This window comes from Lactuca saligna, chromosome 3, assembly GCF_052625555.1.
Source record: "Lactuca saligna cultivar CGN05327 chromosome 3, ASM5262555v1, whole genome shotgun sequence".
In the NCBI taxonomy this organism is placed as follows: Eukaryota; Viridiplantae; Streptophyta; class Magnoliopsida; order Asterales; family Asteraceae; genus Lactuca; species Lactuca saligna.
The window spans coordinates 26,144,559-26,169,348 of record NC_136419.1 but is presented as its reverse complement, the minus strand read 5'-3'; the positions used below and the strand labels follow the sequence as shown (position 1 = coordinate 26,169,348).

The window sequence follows — 24,790 nt, the reverse complement described above, 5'->3', positions numbered from 1 at the left end:
AGTTAAGGTTTATATTTTATAAAAGAGTTTATAAAATTTACCATGTTTGACTTCTTTTTATTATAATAAAATGTGAGCATACTTCTATGATGCAATTCATGGGCTTTTGCATATAATAATGAAAAGAATGCATGCCTTAAAAGCATGGGGAAACAAGTATGCTTTAGGGGACAAGCTTGTCTAAAGTGGAAGTATCTTGTAACATCCTCTTTCCACTTTGCAGACTTCGGGCTTGCCATGGCTTCCTTGTAGCTATTAGATTCATCCAAATTTACTAGTGTACTATCAATGAAAAACGTATCACCCTCACTTGTTATATGAAAACCATACAACATAGGTGGAACACTAACTCTACTAGAACGTCTAAGAGGTAAGGACTCATCAATCGGTTCAACAGGAGTTTCCTCCTCGGGTTGAACGCTAGCGTTAGAGGTTCCTTCATCGTCTAATTCTTAAAGCTCTTCAACATCAATTTGCCTCCCACTGTCCTCTTGGCTTATGAGTTATCGGTCTCGGAAAACCCATCTCCTCGCAACGAAGAGATATCCAAAGGATTTCTGCGGATAGTCGATGAAAATACACTGCTCACTACGAGGTTCAAGCTTGTCGTGAGTCTGTCGTCTTACGAAAGCCTCGCAACCCCAAACCTTGATATGTGCCAACGAGGGAGCTTTCCCTGTGTACATCTCGTGAGGTGTTTTGGCAACATTCTTAGTCGGGACTAGATTGTTGTATGATATGGGGTTCTTTCGGTGGTGCTTATTGGATTATTGGGTTCGACCTATGTGTTGATAAGGATCGATTTCGAGGGCGAAATATATTTAAAGTGGGGGAGAATTATAACATCATGTTCTGGATTGTTTTGTGACTTAAGGCCCGTGGGCCTTAATCCGAGTATGAGAAGGTTTTGAGGCGTTGAAAGAGAAAGGTTAGGCCCTTTTGGGATGTGGGTGAGGTAGGTTGTGTGATAAAAGAGTCCGGTTTGTGCTTTACAGCCCAAATGTATTGTTAAAGGTGTTGGTTTGGGCTTTTCATGAATTTTGGATCTGAGTTCGAGTGGTATTCAGGAGGAATAAATTTGATAGAAGTGTAGGGCTTCTCGTTAGCTTTCCGTGGATATAAGGATCGTCGGAAACAGACTTATAACGAAGAAGTTATGGCCTTCAGAAGTTTTGTGGTTTCAGGCTTAGGTGAGTACGCTGGGTGTAATTTAGAGTACGCTGAGCGTAATTTGGAGTACGTTGGGCGTACTGACCAGGGATGGTCGCGAATGTTTTTCAGAGTACGTTGGGCGTACCATATGAACGTTGGGCGTACGCCAAACAGACTTGAACGCTATTTTAGGGTCTTGGACCCTATTTAAGCTCCTTATCTCATAACCTAACCCTAATATCTTCAGCCTCCATCCCTCTAAACGCTAGAAATCGACCCTAAGCCTCCATTTGAGTGATTCTTGAGCATTTTGATGATTTGGTGAGTTTTTAGTGCATATTGTGGAAGAAGGAGTTCCTTGAGGAAGCATTGCTTGGCTTAAAGCTTGTGGACCCACATGTTGATCTAGCTCCAGAAAGCATAAAGTTTGAATCATGGTGTCTTTCTCATGTGGATCTAGTGGGGTGATCAGTTTTTCTGTTTGAATTTTGAAGAAGAATGAGCTTTGAAAGAGAATAACTTGAGCACCTAGCTTTTGGATCTATGTTCTTTTCTTGTTGGTGCATCTTCCAGAGGTATCAAGTTTTGAACTTGCTTATTATTATGCTAGTTTTTGTATTGGGCCCATTTTAGGGTTTTTGGTCCCAAATCTTGAAGCTTTATGAGTGGTTAAGCTCCACAGCCTAATATATGTCCCTTTAAGTGTTTCTAGTGGAAAGGATTCATAAAAATGAGTCCTTGGATGTTGGAATCAAACCATGAATGAGATATGAGAATTTTAGGTAGTAAAGAGTGAGAGTTTTTGTGTTTGGGACTTGATCAGCCATGCAAAGGCTTAAAGTCATGAGCTTTATTGAGTATGAGCCTTTATGGAATCCAGATCTATGAGTATAGCTATGGTCTTAACTGATTAAGACCAAAAGTGTTCAAAAAGTAAATATGGGCGTACACTGAGCGTAAATCTAGTACGCCCCGCGTACTAGGTTGGTGTCCCCGATCAGGATTTGTGTACGATGGAGTACGTTGAGCGTACCAAGGGAGGTACGCCCCGCGTAACCCCACTGTGGACTTTTTGGGCTAAATCTTATATTGGGCCTTAAGTGTTGGGCCTGGAGTTTGGGTTGTTGTGCTAGAGATTTGGACAAAAGGAATATGTATATGTTCCTTGGGCCCTTGATTTGGGCTTGTCTCTTAGACTTGAGAGTTGGACCTCGGGAGAGTCCATTTATTATTGGGCCTTGGTGGGCCCAATAGGTTTTGGGGTTATTTATGGGCTAGTTAGTGGACTACTTTTAGACCAAGAGAATGAGGGTTAGGACTTAGATCCTAATTTGAGATCATTGTAGATATGTCTCAGGGGTAGAGGTTGGTGCGCAACGGCGACATTTGTAGGAGTCGTTCATCATTCGAGGTGAGTCTTCTCACTATACCTTACCTAGAGTGGTAATTAGAGTTGTGTGGCAGAGTACCTTATATGTTATTTGTATGATGTGATACACTGTATTATTCTATGTGATTTATGTTATGTATGATTTAGAGTTTACATAGTTAGGATCGGAAGGTCCACAAAGTTAGGGCCGGATGGTCCACAGACTTAGGGCCAGAGGGTCCACAAAGTTATGGGACTGTAGGGTCCCACAGAGACACATCGACCTGAGGGTCATACAGGGTTATAACCTCGAGTTGCTAATATGTGTTGCATGTGGTCTTTTTGGGAACTCACTAAGCTTCGTGCTTACTGTGTTATGTGTTATGTGTTCAGGTTCTTATCAGGATCGCAGAAAGGCAGTGGCTCGATTGTACACATAAGAGAAAAGAGTCACGAATGGGAATCCTGGATTTTGATAATTACTCTTGAAAACTATTTTGAAATATGTTATGACATCGACACTTGAGATTTTAAAAATTATTATACGTGATGTTGGTAATTTAAACTTGAATTTTTTTTTTTGAAAATTTACGGTGTTACACAATCGGTGGGTTGGTTTGACCAACAGTCCCACTGAAGTTTCTTCCTTCCGAATGCCCTTCATTTAATTCGGGCTGTTCAATCGGCATTGAAGGTTCTTCGCAATTCTGCTGAAGCAGACGCCTAGTTTCTTCCATTTATTTGGATCATCGTTTGTACCTCAGCCATTGTCATTGGCTTAGGTGCTGCTGGTACATCAGGTACTCGCTCAATCATAGGTGGTTGATTCCTGTTTTCATCTACGTTTCCAATGCCACTTCTGGTTCTTACCATTTTTGATCTACATACCTAATAAGGTGAATTTAAATCCTCATTCACGATAGATAATTAAATCATACTTATCACTCCGAAACGTTTACATGCTAGTTCTAATACCGTAATCCTATGCTTAGAATCCTAAACACATGAGGTTTCCAGATCCGGTTGGCAACAAACCATAGATCCGAACAATTAATATCATATATGGCAAACATATAACATTTAGCACATAAAAAATTTTTAGTCAACTTTCCTTGAAGGCTTACTAGATCCCCATTCGAAAGCATTTCTAGCACCTTATAATCACATAAAAATCCATACTTTCCAAACATGCATGCCCAATGCATGTCTTGGACTCTTATTAGGTTAAAATAAAGTAAAAGGGGCCAAGATCTTATGTAAGACTTTATAACTCTATAAAAATCTAGGGATTCATAAAGTTGGCAACTTTACGAAATCCCGACACTCCAATATGTCCCAACATGAAGAATAAGGCTTAGAAACCAAGATCTATGCACAATAAACCAAAAAGCATGGAACTTGGGGACTTACAAGAGTCTAGAAGATGCATAACAAGGTGATGAGAAGAGTTGCTAGTTGAAGTCAAGTTTAGAAGTCTTCTTCTTCTTCTTTTTTTAATCCACAAAATCAACACAAAAAGCTTAGAGAGCAACAATGGAGGTTAGGGTTTGCTTGGAGGCTGATAGAGTGTGGTGGAGGTTGAGGGTGAGCAACCCTAGCCATTACATTCCCTTAAATAGGGTGCAAACACCTAATATTAGTGTTTCTCATTAAACTGCTGCCACATCGTGGCTATAGGCTGCCACGCCATGGCGGCCTTAATTGAGATCGCGATATTCTTGAAACTCCACGTCGTCGCAACCATAAAAGCTTAGAATATTGAAATTTAAATTACCTCGGGATCCGGATGTTACAAAAAAGCCCATATTGGAGAGTCAAGTGGGTCAAAGCGAAAGGTCAACTTCGATGCTCCTCCAGTCGGTGACCCGAAATAATGTGCTTTCATTGAAAAGAAAACAACAACCAAAAGGAGAAGAAAGAATAACAACCTTTAATGTCCTTTAAATCCTCGTGGGGGGGGGGGGGGGGTTGGAATTTGATGTAGAAGGAAAAGATCCAAGAAAGAATCTCTTTATATGTATCCACCCAAACAAGTCACCAAAACCACTAAAGAATGCTAGTCTTCACTTGTATGATATTATTATTAAGCCTCTCTCAGGCTTATATAATAAGTCTTCAAAGGTGAACAAGATCAAACACCAAATACTAGCAATCTACTTCACATGAGAGATGGGGAAATGTGATGTTCTTGATTTTGCTTTCTCACTAAAAGAAAGAAGAAAAACAAGCTAGTGTGTAAATTGTAATTTATTCAGGTTTTGGAGGCTTTTAGATGCTTCAATACATGTATTACATTTCCGGGTGTTCGTTTGGATGGATCGGTTCAATTCGATCCAATTAAGTAAATCCAAAGTGATTTCAGTTTTCAAAATATAGATCTGAATTGTTCGAACTAAATTTAAATCCGATCTGATCCAATCCAATTACAATTCGGTTGGATCGATTTTTATAATTTGGTTTTCAAAAGGCATAACATTTAAAAACAATATATAATTATAATATTATCCAATTTTTATAAAAGAAGCAAAAACAAATTATGTAGTCGTAATTTGTAATTCATAAACAAATATTAAGATGATATATTATAATTTAATATTTAATAGATAAAACACTTTTGAGAGAAAATGCATATTAATTTTTTTTATTAGGTGAATCCTTTTGAACTTTTTTGAAAAAAATAATTTGTAAAATTAATAAATAATTATAGATATATTAAAAATAAATATATAATAAATTGTTATTCGGTTTTTTGGACTATTCGGTTCTTATTTTATAAAACTAAGCCAATCCAAAATCCAAAATATCTGAATATCCGAACCAAATAGTCCAATTCAAATTGTCTAATTAGATAATTCAGTTTTATCAAAATAGTGAACAACCATAATTACATTTATTTAGAATTGGAATGATTATTTCTATTTGACATACTATATATATTTGAAATGGATTATCCTTTTTTTTGTGTATTACATGCTAATTTTTATTATAAGATATTAATTGTCATTTAAAAATTAGTAAATCTTTAAATATTAAAAAAAAAAATTTAAAATTATGATATGTAAAAATGCAGGTCGTCTTTCTTTATGACAGGAGTTATAATGACACGCAATGTGTGTCGTAAATATATGTTGTAAACTTATGACACACAAACACGTATCGTCTTCCTTTATGACAAGGTTTTTAATGGCACACATTTGCCGATTTGGATGTCATTTGTACCCTTTTATGACACGCAATATGTCGTATTCCTTATGACAAAGTCTTTAATGACACACATTTGCTGATTTACATGTCATTTGTATCCTTTTATGACATGCAATTTGTCATAAAAAGCCTTCTTTTGGTAGTGTTAGAAGCTCACTAAAATATTAATTTAGTGTCCAATCAGTAAATTAGCTCATCAAAATTTAATTCATTTTTTTCATGTTTATGTCTACGATTAGCTTTTTCTACCTTTTGCGTATTTTTTTCATATTTGGACAAATTATAAGTTTTAGGTACTTTTTTTTTTTAACAAAAACATTAAATAATTAAACTATCTAGTAACCCAAATTGGACGAATATCATGTAGTTTATTATCGAGTAATAATAATAATAATAAAGTTCATACAAATAAATGTACATTAGTCGATTACACACATAAGATATTTTCCTAAGCATGCATTAAAGCTTCTTTATTTAATAAAAAGTAGTCAAATACCATCTAACAAGGGAACTTCTCTATAGCAGCAATTAGCATACATACCCACAAAACCTTCGACACAAATTATTACTTTACGAAGCTTTATAACAAACATCTCCATCACATATCCACCCCTCCGGATTCCCCTTCTCTTCCACAACCTCCTTCCCATTACCACTTTCTTTAAAAACACATTCAGGATGAAGATCAAAATTACACTCTTCACAATTATACCCCCAAACTTTCCCTTCTCCATCACACCCATCACACGTATACCCTCGTGACCTAGTCAAAACAAGCTCATGCTCTTCATGCAGCCCATTCTTCACTTTATCCGGCCACCCTTTTGCCATGTCAGCAAACTTAGCTTCAATCTCAGCCATCCGTTCGTCTGTAAAAGGAAACGCATCAGCACCATGAGCCATAATAAGACCCCGAGCCTCGGTCGTAACCGTCTTCCCGGTGGGCCCTAAAGCCGCCAACAATGGAATCCCGTCAACCTTAAATAGACGGCTCAATGATTGCTCCCTTTTGTCCTCAAACGGAAGAGCCAGCCATGGCATTGTAGCATAGTAATCATCAAACGAATCTTGGTCTTCATCACTCGAGATGAAAATAACTTCAAAATTATTGTGTTTTTTCTTGATTTCATGATATGTTTCTACAAGCTTTGGAGTGAAGGCACGACATGGCGGACACCAGTGCGCTGAGAAATACAACAGTACATGCTTCCCCACCAGATCAGATACGCGCACCTTCGTGTTATCTTTCCCGATCACATCATCAAGGTCTCCGGAAACCAAAACCGATTCCAGAGTTTGTGATTCCTGTTTGGCTTTCTCGATCTCAGAGAATTTATCTGGTGTGAAAGGGTACGCGTTAATACCGTGTTCTTCAATGGCATCAACGACATCTGGGTGAAGGGTTTGACCGTCTTGACCGATAATGACTAAAGTGGGAAATGTCGAGAGCTCGAAGTATCGAACTAATTTTTCGCATTTTTTGTCTTTCAATGGAAGTGAAAACCATGGGATATTAGCAAGCTCTTTCTCGAACGATTCTTCATTGTCATCTAGTGGAATCATTACAATTTCAAAGTTTTCTTGTTTGGATTTCAATTCGTTGTATACTTTGATGAGCGTAGGAGTGAAATCAGTTGAGCTCTCGGATGATGACAGCATGAAGTACAAACCGACTGTCTTCCCTTCAAGATCGGTGATATTTACCTTTTTGCCATTGGCTGAGATGACATAGTCACGTGAGCGAGACTCAAGGATGGACCTTAAAGATTGATTCTTTCTAGCTTCTTCTTCTTCATCTTCAATCTCCTTGAACCGTTCTGGTGTAAAAGGGTACACTTCTGCTCCGTATTCCCCAATGATTTCAACCCCACGATAAGTCAAAAGTTTCCCGTTTTCATCAAAGAACGCGAGATGAGGGATTCCATCGACTTCAAGAGATCCATCTAGACATCCTCGTGTTTTGAAATCAGAGAATGGAACTGCAAGCCATGGCATTTTGGAGAAATAACCATTGAAGGATTCAAGATCGTCATCAGATGAGATGAATATGATCTCTAAATCAACTTTTGGAAGAAGTTCGTTGTATACTTCGACCAGGTTTGGGGTAAACCTTTGACATGGGCCGCACCAGGATGCAGAATAATATATGCCCAGCTTTTTACCATTCAAGGTGTCCATTGCAACCTGAAAAATCCAAGATAGTTTTGTGTAATTTCTTCAATCGGACATGCAATAACCAAAAGTCCCAATTTTGGTGTTAATAGTTGTAACAAGCAATACAGATCCATGAACACAATCCATTTAAAGACTAGAATAGGGATTATAGTGGGTCCGAACATGGCCCGATCGGGTCCGTACCCGGAAATCCCGATAACTAAAATTGAAGGATTACAAGACCCGAAAACTGGACCAGGGGCATCGGTTTCGGTTTGTAAAGTGGGTATGAAACTAAAAATAATCAGACCCGTATGAACCCGGAAATATAAATGCAAAAAAAACCAGTTGCGATCCAGATAACTGATAAAAGGAATAAAGGACTGAACTACAAGGTGGAAGAAAAGTGGATACCTGATCACCATTGTTGCGAACAAGATAATTTGTTCCGGTAGAAGTAAGGATTGACTTAATATCGTGGACAACTTCAACACTATCCGACATTGTTCAAGCACCAAAGAAATCGGATTGTAGTGAAGGCGTTAATAATGGGAGCTTTTTTAACAAGTATTCGGTAGTTCTAGAAATTCTTGGAGACGAAGTAAGTAAATTATGAACGAGAGTGCGTGGCATATTGCCATATTCCTTGCTTCTGGGACACGCTATTGATGGTATTGGTCGTATTGGAATTATATTCCTTTTTTCATTTGCTTTTGTATTTTAAATACAATATTTTTTTTGGGTTAATAAATGTATAATCATAACATCTTTTTCAATCCCATTTTCGTTTAGTGGGAATAACACAAATGTCATAAGAAGTTTCTAGGTTGGTCCATTCGATTCTTAAATTTTTTTGTAGGTTAATAAAGGCACGAAGTTGTTTTGTTGGGTCCAAATGGTCGTTTTAGAAGATCCGAAAGAGTAAACCGGTAACAATTTTGCTAGCTCACCCCATATATGTTGACTATCATGTTGATTGAGAATTTCTTTGTTGAAATCTTAATTAACCCACACTCACTTACATGCAACCGTATGTGTCCAAAATCCAAAGATCTTTCATTTGATTTAAGTATTGATCCTTACAGTTTTATTTCAATTCATCAATCTAAATTTTCATCTCGATTGATTCTCTGCTTAAATTGAAGGGTTGAGTGTGAAATAGGGGACAATGGCAACACATAAGATGGATCCGAAAAGGTAGTTCATATGTTGAAAGACAACAAGATTACTAAAGTGAAGTTGTTTGATGTCGAGTAATCGACGATGAGTGCACTTGTCGGCTCCGACATCGAAGTTATGTTTGCAATTGTGAACTGTCAACTCGACGCCATGAATGATTACAATTGATTTCATTTGATGTTGTACCTTGTGCTTTACTTGTTGTACTGTATGCATTATATGTTACATGCTCTGCTTAATTTTTCCATTTATTGATACCGACTGTGAGTTACGCACATGATTTTCTAAAAACCGATGGATTTACTTCACTTATGTTGAAGTTTTGCATATTATTTTATGTAATTTCATGAGGTGTCTGCTTAATCTTAATTAGTTAAGAAGAAATAAGACATTTGGAATTATCTCAAAAATAAACTGAGATCTTCATCTTCAATGTATGCTTCAAGCTCGAAAGTAAAAGGGGAGAAAAAGACAAATATCTAGTTTGTAAGTCTAGGGCCAGATACCTTCTTTAAGCTTAATCCATGAGTTGATCAAACTCTCTGAGGCAAAGAATCAAACACTTAGCGAACAAGTCATAGATACTGGAGTGAAGATGTGTAAAAGGAGGAAACCTAAGTGGATAACAATCAAAATCAACAAAGATAGTGATAGGGGAAGATAAAGTAGGTTGTGAAGATGAAGAAGACAAAGCAGGTTGTGAAAAGGAAGAAGACGAAGCAACAGGATGAGAAATGATTTATTTCGGTTTCTCTGTGATTTTGGAATAGTAAGTTGGTTGTCATGTCATGGCTGATGTGGCAAATAGTGTGGATGTGGCACTCCAAACTAGGTAAAACAATTCCAAGAGACTAAAAAACTTGCCTGTGAGTTTGTTCCTCATAAATCAACAAAAATAGTTTAAGATTAAATGGATCAACTCTATAAACTTTCGTAGGTTATTTGGTCATTTCCCCTTTGTTTTAACTAATAAGTGAAATCAGTTTCGTTACAGTTGACAAATTTCTAATTACGTTACACTTGTAGTTAGAAGATTAACAACCCCGGTGATGGATGCAAACTGATCTTCTTTGAGCAACAACTTTTTACACGTGGATTTGATGAATTCTCCGTGACGAATCTAAAATAGAAAATCATATCATTCATTAATTTTTTTTATATCATTAATTTTCTAATAAAAAAATTCTATATAAATTCAAAGATTTTATTGATAACAAAAGTCTTCAATTTTTTTAAGGTAGATCATTAAAAAAAACATTTATATAAATTTTAGATTAACTAATTGGACCCATCTAATTTTCTATTTAAAAAAAAATAACAAGAAAAAAAAATAAAACTTGATGAGAATTATTTTGCATTATAGTAAGGAATATATTTTGCACTTCAATACAGCAAAAGAAGAAAAAATTGTTTATGAATTGTGATGAAACTACATCTGATATTAAATCATATCATCAATCTTCTTGAAAAGGTAGATCATTAAAAAATTTATATATGAATTTTAGATAAACTAAAAAATTAGCTGGGTGATTGGACCATCTAATTTTCTATTTAAAAAAACCATAGCAAGAAAAAAAAAAACAAAACTTGATGATTTTTCACTTAAGCAATGAATATATTTTGCATTTCAAAAAAACAAAACAAGAAAAAAAATGTTTTGTGATGAAACTACTTCTAATATTAAATCATATCATCAATCTTCATTGAAAAACTTGATACTATGTTTGGTTGTGGGAAAAAATTTTCAATTTTTTAGAAAGCGTTTTCATAAAACAAAATTGAGTTTTCAATAGCAATTTTAGAAAACGCATTTGGTTGAAATCGATAAAGTTTTCATTTTCCATTTTAAAAATTAAGAAAACTTTGGAAAACTATAAAATCTTATTTTTTCTAATTTACATACAATTTGGAAAACATAAATTCTTTATTTTTTTGGAAATTTTTTGAAAATTGAATCAACCAAATGCATTTTCATTTGAAATTTTTTATGGAAAACTAGAAAATTTTCTACAACCAAACACGCCTTAGATATTCCCAACAAAATATATGAAAGTTTAAGAGTCGTGAAACAAGAGAGTATGATTTAGTTCATCAATAAAGAGATTCTATAACCATGAAATCAAACCACCAATATAATTTTATGAGAATTAAAATCGATAAATGATGAAAACATAAACTCATGGATGGGTTCCCAAGTCGCTTAAAGAATAAAATTAGTTAAATAGTTGCAGTGTTGGTGTTGATATAAGTCTTCTCCTTACAATCACCAATAAAATGTCTTGGCTTGGACTAGAAATGTTATAAGCGCAATGGAAACAGGTTAAAAATGTCTTTTAAAAAGAAATGAAAAATTGAAAATATGGTAAAAATGATGCTCCATGTAAGACCTCTCATAATGCATATGCATATATCTTAGGGAAAATGACACTATAGCACATCAAAGTGTTGACAATTATCTAATTTCATCACTAAAGTTTTTTTTGGTACATTAGACCACTAAACTCCATTTTGACCTGTCAATTTAGTCATTGTCCCCGCTTTTTAAACACTTTCTTAGTTGACATTGTACGTGTGTTAATTAGTATTTATTTTTTAGCTCATTCGATGACACATGAGATATGTCACATCAATAAATGATATACGAAGCTTAAAACCTATCATCTTCACATGTCGACCTTCATTCTTCATTTTTCACTGTAAATGAAACTGAGCTAGGTTTGTGAAGCATTTTTGTGATCAAGATGAAGTACTAAAGAAGTCGCTACAATGGCACAATCGAAACCTAATGGACTATTTGCGATGGTGGAACTCAACTATCAAGGGGTATTTACTCGTAATCATTTCTCTTACACTGGTGGTGTGAAAACCATGGTCAATGATGTTGACTTTTCTTCTAGGACTTGTTTTGAGTGTGTGATCTTCTTCAAACGTTTCATGCACAAAGATTGTAAAAGTTATACTACTATGAACCAGACATTTCCTTGATGGGAGGGCTTAATCCCATTTCTGATGATGTTGAATATGTTTCTTTTATTTTTTATGCTTATAGAACAAATGGTATAATTTCTGTTTATATAGATCATATTGGGGTTGGTGTTGATGGGTGTTTTGATGATGAAGATAATGATAATGATGGACGTAAGTCTTGTATTGATGGTGAACATGAAGATAACATAGATGAACTTAGGAATATTAAGTTTGAATTTAATGAGAATGTAGTGCATATGGATAGGACATCAAATGATCCTTTCTTGAGTAAGTTATGTGTTGATGATGAGGAGGATAACAACATTATAGATGATGATGATAGGAAAAAATTTGAACCTAACATCAAAACTCATTCCATATTTAATGAGTTATTACACTAGAAATAACAAAAACCAATTCTGGGAATGAGATTTTAGGGTCCAGGGCAAGTAAAATCAATGTTGTGCAACTATGTTGTGGCTAATGGATATCAACCATGTTTTAAAAAAAAATGTTAGGGAAAAACTTTTGGTAAGGCCTAGTAAGGGTGTTTATACATTTAGATTATAGGCTTCTTGGATGAGTGATGAAGAGAGTTTCCAAATCAAATCACTAAAAGTTAATCATAATTATGCTAGGAACTTCAAGTTTGGATCACTGCTAACATATACATGGATTGGGAGTCACTATACCAAAGAGATTGTACAAAGTCAGAAATTGAGTTAAGGACGCTTAGGGTAAAGGTAATGAATAAGTTTGGTATCCAAGTTATATGGGCTAATGCAGGAGAGCAAAGAAGTATGCACTAAATCTTAGTGAAGACAGTATTGTTGAGCATTATGCTAATCTATGGTCATATGGTCATGAGATTTTGAGGACAAATCTTGGGTCAACTATGAAACTAGATATGGAGACTGGTCCAAATGGAAGGAAGTATATTAGCAAGTTCTATGTTTATTTTCAAGGAGTCAAACAAGGTTGGATGGAAGGATGTAGAAGGATAATAGGTCTTTATGGATGTTTTTTGAAAGGTGTTTGTAAAGGGGAATTGCTTTGTGCAGTTGGGAGGGATGCAAATGACAAGATATTTCCTATTGCTTAAGCAGTGGTTAATGTGGAGAACAAGCAAAATTGGAAGTGGTTTTTGGAGCTAAGCTTGAATTTAGGCAATGGATTCGGTTTAATGTCAGGCGAACATAAGGTTAGTATTTTACATAGTAATCCATGTATATTTATTTTAGATAATTTGATTTAAAACTTGTTATTAATATAGGGTTTGATAGAAGTTGTTAAAGAGTTGCTTCCATGTGTAGAGCACAGTCATTATGCTAGACATATTTGAAAAATTTACAGAAGAGATTCATTGGTGCCATATATCATACCTTTTTTTAGAGAGCATCTAAAGCTACAACTGAGAATGCTTTTAAAGTTGTGATAAAGGAAATTAAGACTTTGAACCCAGATGCCCATCAATATATCATGGAGAAAGATCCAAAAAATTGGTCAAGAGCTTTGTTTCAACCTGGCAGGTGTTGTGATGCAGTTGAAAATGGCTTATTTGAAAGTTTTAATGTTGTAATAGTAGATGCTAGGAAGAATCCCCTAATCACCATGTTAGAGGAGTTAAGATTGTACATAATGGACAAATTATACAACATGAAATTAAAGGGACAACAATAGGGAAATCATATTTGTTTAGAGATAAAGGATAATATGAATTTGCTTATAAAAGTTCAGAGGCATTATCAGGTACTACGTAGTGGATTAAACTAGTTTGAGGTAAGGGGAACAGTAAATGCATGTGAGGTGGACTTAGAAAGGAAAACATGTTCCTATAGGTTGTGGCAATTGAATGGATTTGGATGTGCTCATTCTATAGCTATCATATCTTATCTTAATAGGGATGTAGAATCTGATGTAGACAACATGTATAACACCACCACATTTAGGAAGGCCTACAATTACATAATTGCCCCTATGAATGGGAGTGACATGTGGCCAGAGACAAATTATACTCCCTTATTGCCTCCTATTAGTAGAAGGATGTCTGGTAGGCCAGCTACTAATAGGAAGAAACCCACTATAGAGAATAAAGGAAAACACAAGGTTTCTAAATATGGAAAGAAATCAAATGTTGAATATGCAAGGAGATAGGTCACAACAAGGCCACTTGTCCAAAGAGAAGACCCTAAAGTTAAATGTGAAGAGACAGAAGAAACAAAAAGTTTGTGTGAAGCTGAATGCAGGACATGTAAAACCATTTCAGATTAAAATTTATTTACATTTGATTTGCCACTTACATTATTATATCATGTCATGTAGGGTGGTAAAAGTGAACTTCAACAACATAGGGAGGTTGAAATGACACCAATTGAGGTGGATACTACTCAAAATGATATCCAAGCTACTCCTAATGATGTTGAATCCAGTAGTGCAAGGGATTTTGGTTAGTATATGCAAGTTACTCCACCAAGAAGTTATGAAGGTGAGGAGGGTGTTGTGGTTAAGGAGGTTGTTGATGGTGTTATGGGCGAGGAGTGTAACGTCTTGTTTCAAATTGTTTCCCATTTTGGGGGATGGTGTCTAGGGTTTGGGTATTAGCAGGATTCGAACCCTTGAGGAATCAAGATTTAGACTCAGTTGGGGTTGGAAAATGCAATTCGGATGTTTCATGTATTCGGTTTGTGTTTTGGAATCAAAGGACATTTCGGTAATTTGTCAGCTCGGGCTTTATGGAAAATGGATGTTCGTTCATGATATCTTATGGTAAGTATGAGTTGATAATAGTGTAGAGTGTCTCGATACCTTTTCATTGATATAAGGATGGTCGAAATCTGAGTTGTATCGAAAAAGTTATGGCTTTCAGAATGAATTAGGGTTTGGAGAAAACCCTAGTAAGCGGGGCATACTGTAACGTCCCAAAAATCACGACTAAATATTTCTTTTAAAACATTACTAAAACCATATTTATAAAAACCGCATCATAAGTCATAACATAATTTCCGAGTATTAATCCAAAACATAATCTTATTATCAGAGTAAACATTCCCAGGCTAGCTGACTATGGTGTGTGCACTGCAATCTCTCCGAGCTCCTTCTTTGAAAACAAAGTACCTGAAACCAAAGACTGAAACAGTAAGCACATAGCTTAGTGAGCTCCCCCAAACTACCACATACCATATAATAACATATAAAGCACATACTGGGCCTTGCCAACTGCATCGGACCGAGGTCCGGAAATTGACTAGGACCTTGTCCCCTGCATCGGACCGAAGTCCAAACTAACTGGGGCCATGCCCCCTGCATCGGACCGAAATCCGAAAACTGACTAGGACCTTGTCCCCTGCATCAGACCGAAGTCCGGACTAACTGGGGCCTTGCCCCTGCATCAGACCGAAGTCCGGAAACTGACTGGGACCTTGTCCCCTGCATCGGACCGAAGTACGGAACTAATTGAACATAGCATAACATAAACATATCAACTAGCATGAACATATATATATATATATATATATATATATATATATATATATATATATATATATACTGCATACTGCATCGGGCCGTAGCCCGGAACACATAACACATAAATCCTGTCTGAGCCACGAAGGCATCAAACATACTAACTACTGCATCGGGCCAAAGTCCGAAAACAACTGTTAGCTAAACGGGTCGGCATTGTGGCCTTAGACCCGTTCCTACTGGAAGGAAACTCACCTGAACTGCTGAGCTCTGCTGATACCCTCAGGCTGCTAACCGACAACCTTCTGAGCCGCTGCTCCTCTAGCTCTCTGAACTACCAATATCAAAATGATACTTAGTCTAACAGCCCTTCAAAAGTCAACTAAGTCAACTCTGGTCAAAGTCAAAGTCCTGGTCACAGTCAACCTTCCAGGTTGGCCCTACTCGCCGAGTCAGCCTACTGACTTGCCGAGTTCACAAGCTTTGAAATCCCTTTCATTTGCGACTCGACTCGCCGAGTCAGACCATGACTCGCCGAGTCTACTGATTTCCGAGTCCTGACCTGTCCACTCATTGGGTCCCCACTCAACCCACTCATCCGAGTCTTAACTCGAAGGGTTTGGGGTTCTGCGACCAGACTTGTCAAGTCCAAGAACAGACTCGCCAAGTCCAAGGCAATCTTCAACAGAATCGTCGAGTTGTTCTTCCAACTCGCCGAGTTCATGCTCATGATCATACAACTCGCCGAGTACACCCATGTGACTCGCCGAGTCTCTTCAGTTCTTAATCCATACAGTGGCTTTTCGAGCCATGCAGGGGCTCAAATCCATAGATCCATTCCTCTAGAGCCTAACCCCCACGTAAAGTGGCAAACTTTACGTGTAATCAAGGAGTTATAGGCTTAGAACAATCTAGGGTTAGGGTTTGTAACAAAGGGTCTTCACCAACAACTTATTGGCCTAAACTTTATGACTTTCTGAGTTATTACCAACCTAGATCTGAGGTAGCAACCTCAGATCTACTCCAAACTCGAAATAGATCTCATCCATACTCAAAATGCCCAAAACTCAAACATAAGATAGATCTAGATGCACATAAGCCCAAACAACAGACTATTACCTCAAATGAAAGCTCCAACTGAAGTAAATCCCGGATCTACACCACTCCTTTGCAGCAAAGCCCTTGATCTTCAAGCCCCTCTCCAAGATTCTCTCCTCCAAGGCTCTATTCTCTCAAATAATGAAGGCTCACTCAATTCTAGGGTTTCTGGAACTCAAAAAGGGAGCAAAGAGGCTGAGGGTGGGTTATAATGTGCTTTATATAGGGCACAACCTCTGGGATTAGGGTTTTTCTCACCCAGACCAGACTCGTCGAGTCGGTCACTTACTCAATGACTCGAATCCCACTCCGACTCGTCGAGTTCCTCCCTGGACTCGATGAGTTGACTCTTGATTTAGAGCTTAACCTTTCTTTTCTTGGTCTTCCTGATTCTAGGTGATACACATACCAAGGTAGTACGCAGGGCGTACTGATGCAAGGGAGGTTATGCGAGACATAGATGAAGGTACGCGTAGCGTAGTACGAAGATGGGTCGTGGTGTGAGATCTCGTATGTTGGGCGTACGAAGAGTTACACTGGGCGTACGAGGGTCAGGTTGAAAACCTAATTTTTAGGCTTATACCTTATATAAGCATAATGTTAGCCTCTTTCCTTCGTTTTAAAGTCAGCTTCCGCACTCCAAAAACCCTAAATCAAGATTAGAGCTTCTTGGAGGTGTTCTTGAGCTTTTGGGAGGCTTTAATGCTCATTTTTGCCCTTGGGAAGGAAAGAAAAGAAGTTGGAGGTTGTTTTGCTTGGTAGGAAAGCTTTGGATCCATAATCAAGACCTTGGGGAAAGCTTTATGAGGTAACAAGTTTTCATCTTGGCTTATGTATGATTAGATCTCTTCATGGCTAGTTTATTATGATTTTGGTCTTCTTTTTGAGATTATGGATGAGTTAGGTTGTTTAAGGACTCATCCTTTCAGATCTAAGCTTGTTTTTGTATCCTTGAGCATAAAGGTGCAAGCTTTATGTGTATTATGGAGTCATGCATGTATTAAGTCAACCAATAAGTCCCTTTTAAGCTTAAGAGCTTCTTCTAGTCATGTATGAACGTAAAGTTGGTAACTTTACACGGTATATCAACTCAAGTAGATCAGATATGTGGTTTGGAAAGCTTTGTCTTAATGAATTGAGAGAAAATTAGATTTGGGCTGAATAAGGTGAGTATGTTAGGCGTACAAACAGGTACGTACATCGTATAAGCCTCTAAGCGTCTACGTTATGCGTACATGCTTATACACCCCACATACTTGGTCAGAATGGGCTTTATGAGTTTGGGTTGTGATTTGGGCTTGGATTGCTTGGGGTTTGGTTGGGCCATTTGTAAGAAAGTGTTTGCAGTGGGGAAATGTTATTAGGCTTTAGAGTAAGGCTCGTGTAAGGGTTTGGGCCCAATTTGGAGAATTGGTCTGTAAGTAGACTTTGGATGATCATTGGTTTGTGGGAATGTATGATTAAGAGTTTGGGACTTAGTCTTGGACCAATCAAGGTGAGGGGTAAAATGGTCTTTTTACCCCATATATGGATTATTGGAATAGGTTTGGAACCCAATTGTTAATTGGGTATCATTTGTTTGATAACGTAAGGATTTTTTAGCAAATCTGCAGTAAGAGAGTATCCATGGGTTTCATATGGCCGAGGTGATTGTTCTCACTATATCCATGGGTCTAAGGCACCAATGTTGGCCCATTACATGTTATGTGATATGCTAGTTGTCTCTATCACACTTGCATGGAAGACGTTGTGGGTAGCCCGTGGCACTTGGATATCAGATCATGGGGGAGCCCATGGCATTCCAAGTAAAGACCATGGGACAGCCCATGACATTCCAGATAAAGACTATGGGTGGAGCCCAAGGCAACTATATGTATGTTGCATGATAATCAGTGGTTGTATGTTGGATGGTATTTTGGGAAACTTACTAAGCTTTGTGTTTATGTTTTTCATTTTATGTTTCAGGTACTCCGGTTTTCAATTGGAAGAGCTCGGGATGATTGCAGAGCATACACCACATGTTTCTGCATTCCATGAATTACTCTGATTTGGTGATGTTTTGTTAAATCTTGGTTACCTTGGTTTTATGGAAAAGATGTGTATTAATGATTTATTAATCTAAAAACAAAAAACTTTATGTCATGGTTTTTGGTTTGTTACAAGGAGGTTGTCGGTGCTAATGTTCAGCAAGGTAGAGTTAGACCAAGTTTAGAGACTTTGAAGAGGATAAAGAGAAGAAAGTCAGAGAGAATCTTGAAGCTGAATTAGGCAAGACAATTAGTGGTGTTAATGATCCAGAAAATTCTAATGGAAAGCTCTTCTAATTGAGTAGTGTTGGATGGTTTGTTATTTTGAATTTGTCTTTGTGTAATTTGAATTTAATGTATGTTTATTAGGATGATAGTAATTTTCATTTGACTTTAATGTATGTGTATCTGGATTGTTGTTTGAATTAAGGTAATGTCTTTTTTATGTACATGTGATGTGACAAGGTTATGTTGGTCATTTTTATTCTCTGTTGTTACTATTAGTAAATTAAGGACAGAAAAGGGTAGTTTGGTAAAGTTTTAGAGTAAAGTTTTAAAGTATATTGCATTTTGTATGTAATTAATGACGTAAAAGGATATTTTGGACACTTATGAAAGTATGTTGCCTTTTTAAGTACATTCATGACATATAAGGGTATTTTGATCACTTATGAAAGTATGTTGCCTTTTTAAGTAATTTCATGACATAAAAGGGTATTTTGTGCATGCATGTGAATGTGATGAAGGTGGTCTTTATGAAAGATGGTTGTGTATATTTCTGCATGGAATAATTTGGAATTATGTGCATGCATGTGAATCTAAAGCAAATCTACCTCACCAAACCCTAGTGTAACACCGTAAATTTCAAAACAAAATTTTCAATTTTCTTATAAAACATAATTCGATAAATTCATCAAACAACCATATTAATTATCCAATATAGGTCAATACAAAATCCCAAGATCACAATGTAAAAACTCCGAGTGTGTGTGTACGGATCAAGCCGGCGCCTTCCCGCGGTCGTCACTAGTACCTGAAACAATAACATCAAACACTGTAAGCACAAAGCTTAGTGAGTTCCCCAAAATACCACGTTTAACACATAATAGCCACTCGAGGCTATAACTCTGTGGGTCCGTGCACCCAAACTCTGTGAACCCTCAGGTTCTAACTCTGATAAACATGCACCACATAAATCACATAGAAATAATGCAGTACAACACATAACATACATAGCATACAATACTCTATCACATAACTCTGGTTACCTACTCAAGGTAAAGTATAGTGAGAAGACTCACCTCGCGTATCTCGGTATCTCACGAATCCTGGAAATCCCTCGTGCTCGATCCTCCGAGCTCTAATTCTCCTATAACATCATATGTCTCTAATTAACACTTTATATCTCTAAGGTTGACTATCCCTAAGAAGTCAACACAGGTCAACTCTGGTCAACGGTCAACGGTCAACTTTGACCGGACTCGGCGAGTGCTACGGCGACTCGGTGAGTCTAGACGTTTTCACCAACCCTCCGAAATTCCCCTCCTACACGTCGAGTATTCCCCCTTACTCGACGAGTTTCACCTGGAAGAATCGCGGGGCCACCCCGACTCAACTCGCCGAGTCTCAAGAACAACTCGGCGAGTCCCAGTTTGACTCAGTCCACTCGTCATCCCTCTTCAACTCACCCTGACTCACTGAGTCTACCCATGACTCGATTGGACCACTCACTGAGCAATCCCAAGGCAATCTTCAAACTACTCGCCGAGTCTGATGAACAGACTCGGCGAGTCCATGCCATGCAACCACTCCAACTTGCTTCTAAGGTCAGATCTGCTTCCACAATCTATAGATCTGGCCTCCCTAGACTGATTCATCACGTAAAGCTTCTATCTTGGTCCCCATAACACACCCCATGGCTCATAAATGGAGTTTTGACCTAAGGCATGAGGATTCCAATCCAAAGCCTCCATTGATTCCCAAAAAGCTTGGGTAAAGGGACACTCTGGACCTCTAAGGGTCCAGATCTATGGTTCAAACCTCATAAGGGACCAAGAGGACACTAGATCTTGCCACAAAAGGGTTCAACAAACCCTAAATCTAGATAAACAACAAGGAAGAAGATAACTCGAAATTATTACCACAATAGTGATGCTCTAGACTCCAAACCCTCAGAAGTGGCTCCTCTTGTTTTCCCTTGGCTAGTTCTTCTCCTTCCTTGCAACAATGACACCTCCAAGATCAATAATGGCCTCCTACTTAGCTCCAAATGCTCACACTCGATTAGGGTTTCACTCAAGGGACTGGTGAGCACAAATGACGGCCATTAGGCCCTTTAAATAGGTCTCAAACCCGATAAATTAGGGTTTCATTACACAGCGCTGACTTGCCGAGTCCATATCCTGGACTCGCCGAGTCCAGGCGCGATCCCGCGACCAGATCCGCATCCCTACTCGGCGAGTCTGAGCTCCAACTCGCCGAGTCCCCTCTCAAATTACCAACAACACAAATATACAAGATACCTGAAAAATCCGACTGTTACAACTCTCCCCCACTAGGACTAGACTTCGCCCTCGAAGTCTCGCTCTAAAAACAGCTCCGGATGCTGCTCCTGCATCATGCGCTCTGGCTCCCAGGTCATCTCTGATCCCCTCCGGTGTTACCACTAAACCAACACCAGAGGTACCTCCTTATTTCTCAGAACCTTGATCTTCCGATCCCTGATGGCCACTGGTCTCTCGGCATAATTCATGCTTGCATCCACCTGAATATCCTCTAACGGAACCACTACCGATTCATCGGCTATACACTTCCTCAACTGCGACACATGAAAAGTGTCGTGAATCTGTCCCAACTCTGCTGGCAACTCCAACCGATAGGCTACCCGGCCTACCCTCGCAACCACGCGAAATGGACCTATAAACCGGGGCCCCAACTTGCCCCTCTTCCTGAACCGTATCACTCCTTTCCAAGGAGAAACCTTCAGGAGAACGAAGTCTCCGACCTGAAATTCAAGCTCGGACCGGCGTCTGTCCACATAACTCTTTTGTCGGCTCTGGGTGGTCAATAACCTCTGTCTGACCCGCTATATCTGCTCTGTCGTCTGAATCACGATCTCTGTACTGCCCATCACTCTCTGCCCAACCTCACCCCAACAAATGGGAGTCCGACACCTCCTACCATACAACAGCTCAAAGGGCGGCATACCGATGCTCGAATGATGGCTGTTATTGTAGGAAAACTCTGCCAAGGGTAAATACGTATCCCAGCTACCCCCAAAATCCAATACACATGCTCGAAGCATGTCCTCAAGCGTCTGAATCGTCCGCTCACTCTGGCCGTCTGTCTGGGGATGATATGCGGTACTAAAATGCAGCTTAGTACCCAACTCTTCATGAAATTTCTTCCAGAATCGGGAAGTGAAATGCACATCACGGTCCGAAACAATCGAGATCGGCACCCCATGCCGAGATACCACTTCTCTCACATAAACCTCCGCCAACTTCTCCGCCGAAGAACTCTCACTGATGGCAAGAAAGTGAGCGCTCTTCGTCAACCTATCCACAATCACCCAAATTGCATCAACTCCTCTGGCAGTCCTTGGCAATTTGGTGATGAAATCCATAGTGATCTGTTCCCACTTCCACTCGAGAACCTCCAATGGCTGTAACTTGCCATGCGGTCTCTGGTGCTCGGCCTTAACCCTTCGACAGGTCAAACACCTCTCGACAAACCATGCGGCGTCCCTCTTCATACAAGGCCACCAATACTCTTTCCTCAAATCCAAATACATTTTCGTAGCCCCGGGATGGATCAAAAATTTTGATCTATGAGCTTCCTCCATCAAAGTAGTACGTGTACCACCCACAAACGGTACCCAAATCCGGCCCTGAAAAGTCATAAGCCCTCGACTATCCGAAACGAACTCTGAAACCAAACCAACGACCCGTTCTCTCTTCTGCATCTCCGGATGCACAGCCTCGGCCTGTGCCCCACGAATGGCATCCAGAACTGGAGCTATCACGGTCAATCTCAAACATACATTTCGCAGTGGAGTACTCTCCGCCCTGCGACTCAACGCGTCAGCTACCACATTAGCCTTGCCCGGGTGGTACAGGATCTCACAATCATAATCCTTGACCACATCTAACCACCTCCTCTGCCGCATATTTAGGTTAGGCTGATCCATCAAGTACTTCAAGCTGTTATGGTCCGTGTATATCGTACAACGAACCCCATACAAGTAGTGACGCCAAATCTTGAGGGCGAACACCACTGCCCCCAACTCTAGATCATGTGTGGGATATCTCGTCTCATGAGGCTTCAACTGCCTCGATGCATATGCTATCACATGTCCCTTCTGCATCAGCACCGCTCCCAACCCTAAAATCGATGCATCACAAAACACCACAAAATCTTCCATCCCTTTCGGAAGAGCTAATACCGGAGCTTCGCACAACCTTTGGCGAAGCGTCTCAAAGGAGGTCTGCTGCTCGGGACCCCATAAAAATGTAACACCCTTCCGGGTCAATCTGGTGAGTGGCACTGCGATCATGGAGAAATCCTTGATAAACCTCCGATAGTACCCTGCCAACCAAAGGAAGCTCCTGATCTCAGAGGGTGACTTTGGCACCTCCCAACTCATCACCGCATCAACCTTGGCCGGATCGACCAATATCCCTTTCTGATTAACGAGGTGCCCCAAAAACTGGACCTCCCACAACCAGAAATCGCACTTGGAAAACTTTGCATAAAGTTTCTCCGATCTCAAAACCCCAAGAACTTCCCTCAAATGCTCCTCATGCTGCTCTCTAGATCTCGAATATACCAGAATATCATCGATGAATACAATCACCGACCAATCCAACATCGGCCTGCATACCCTGTTCATGAGGTCCATGAACACAGCCAGGGCATTGGTGAGCCCAAAAGGCATCACCACAAACTCATAACGCCCATAACGCGTCCTGAATGCTGTCTTCTGGACGTCCTCGTCCCGCACTCTCACCTGATGATAGCCCGGCCTCAAATCGATCTTGGAGAACCAAGATGCTCCCTGTAACTGATCGAATAAATCGTCGATCCTCGGCAACAGGTAACGGTTCTTGACCGTCAGCTTATTCAATTCTCGGTAATCAATACACATTCGATGCGAGCCATCCTTCTTCTTCACAATCAGAATGGGTGCTCCCTACGGCGAGCTACTCAGCCGAATAAACCCCTTCCCCAGCAGCTCCTGAAGCTGCGAGGATAACTCTTGCATCTATGGAGGTGCAAGACGATAAGGCACCTTAGCGATAGGTGCGGCTCCCGGAACCAAATCAATACTGAACTCCACTTGCCTCACGGGAGGCACACCCGGTAATTCTTCGGGAAAAACATCTGGAAACTCACGCACCATCAGAACTTCATCCACTGAACTCGGTCTCTCGGAGATCACTCGCGTATCCATCACATACGCCACAAAACCCTTACAGCCCTGATGTAAACACTGCCTCGCCCTAGCGGCCAAACAAAAGGCTGATCCATAACGTGTACCCTCGCCGTATACCGAAAGAACTCCCCCACTAGGATCTCGTATGGTCACCAGCTGACGCTCGCAGTCGATAATCGCACCGAATCGGCTCAACCAGTCCATGCCCACTATGACACAGACATCACCCATCGCAATAGGAACCAGATCAATCGGAAACTCAACCCAAAAAATCTCTAACACACATCCCCGGAGGACCTCTGTGGCACAAATCACTCTGTCGGCAGCTATGGAAACCCGCAGAGGCCGACTCAATACCTCACGACTAACACTGATATGCTGACTAAAGGCCAAAGATACAAAAGACCGACTCGCACCCGAGTCAAATAACACTAAAGCAGGCACAGAGTTCACAAGGAAGGTACCTATGCATAACATAATATAAGCATAATATCCCAACACCAAAATAAATATATAGAAGGAAACGTACCAGCCACAACGTCGGGTGCAGCGCGGACCTCCTCCGCAGTTAGCTGAAAGGCTCTCCCTCGAGCTCTCGGTGCCTCGGCCTTCACGGGCCGACTCTCTGTAGCTTTGATGGAGGCAGGGGCAGATCCCTGAGATGCTCCGCGCAGCAGCGGACACTCCGCCTTCCGGTGTCCGGTCTGGTTGCAGTGAAAACACACTGCAAACCCCTTAGGGCAG

General features: G+C 39.5%; 1 protein-coding gene and 1 long non-coding RNA gene across 2 annotated transcripts; one reads left to right on the top strand and one right to left on the bottom strand.

The window, feature by feature from the left end:
- Window positions 1–6,107: 6,107 nt before the first annotated feature.
- On the bottom strand, window positions 6,108–8,493 carry LOC145034864 (putative nucleoredoxin 1). The gene is made up of 2 exons (XM_078983413.1): window positions 8,294–8,493; window positions 6,108–7,909 (listed from the first exon to the last, which is right to left on the bottom strand). The coding sequence occupies exons 1-2, from the start codon at window positions 8,381–8,383 to the stop codon at window positions 6,296–6,298; spliced, it is 1,704 nt and encodes a 567-aa protein (XP_078839539.1). The 5' UTR covers window positions 8,384–8,493; the 3' UTR covers window positions 6,108–6,295.
- Window positions 8,494–8,662: 169 nt separating this feature from the next.
- On the top strand, window positions 8,663–9,305 carry LOC145033481 (uncharacterized). Its single transcript, XR_013677586.1, has 2 exons — window positions 8,663–8,909; window positions 9,025–9,305. It is a non-coding gene; the product is annotated as an uncharacterized LOC145033481 (long non-coding RNA).
- Window positions 9,306–24,790: the final 15,485 nt, after the last annotated feature.

Bases quoted from the DNA above. Each gene is read 5' to 3' on its own strand.
- LOC145034864 (XM_078983413.1), bottom strand. From the start codon at position 8,383: ATGTCGGATAGTGTTGAAGTTGTCCACGATATTAAGTCAATCCTTACT. The intron at 7,910-8,293 runs GTATCCACTTTT...TGGATTTTTCAG, and splicing joins TTCGCAACAATGGTGATCAG to GTTGCAATGGACACCTTGAA.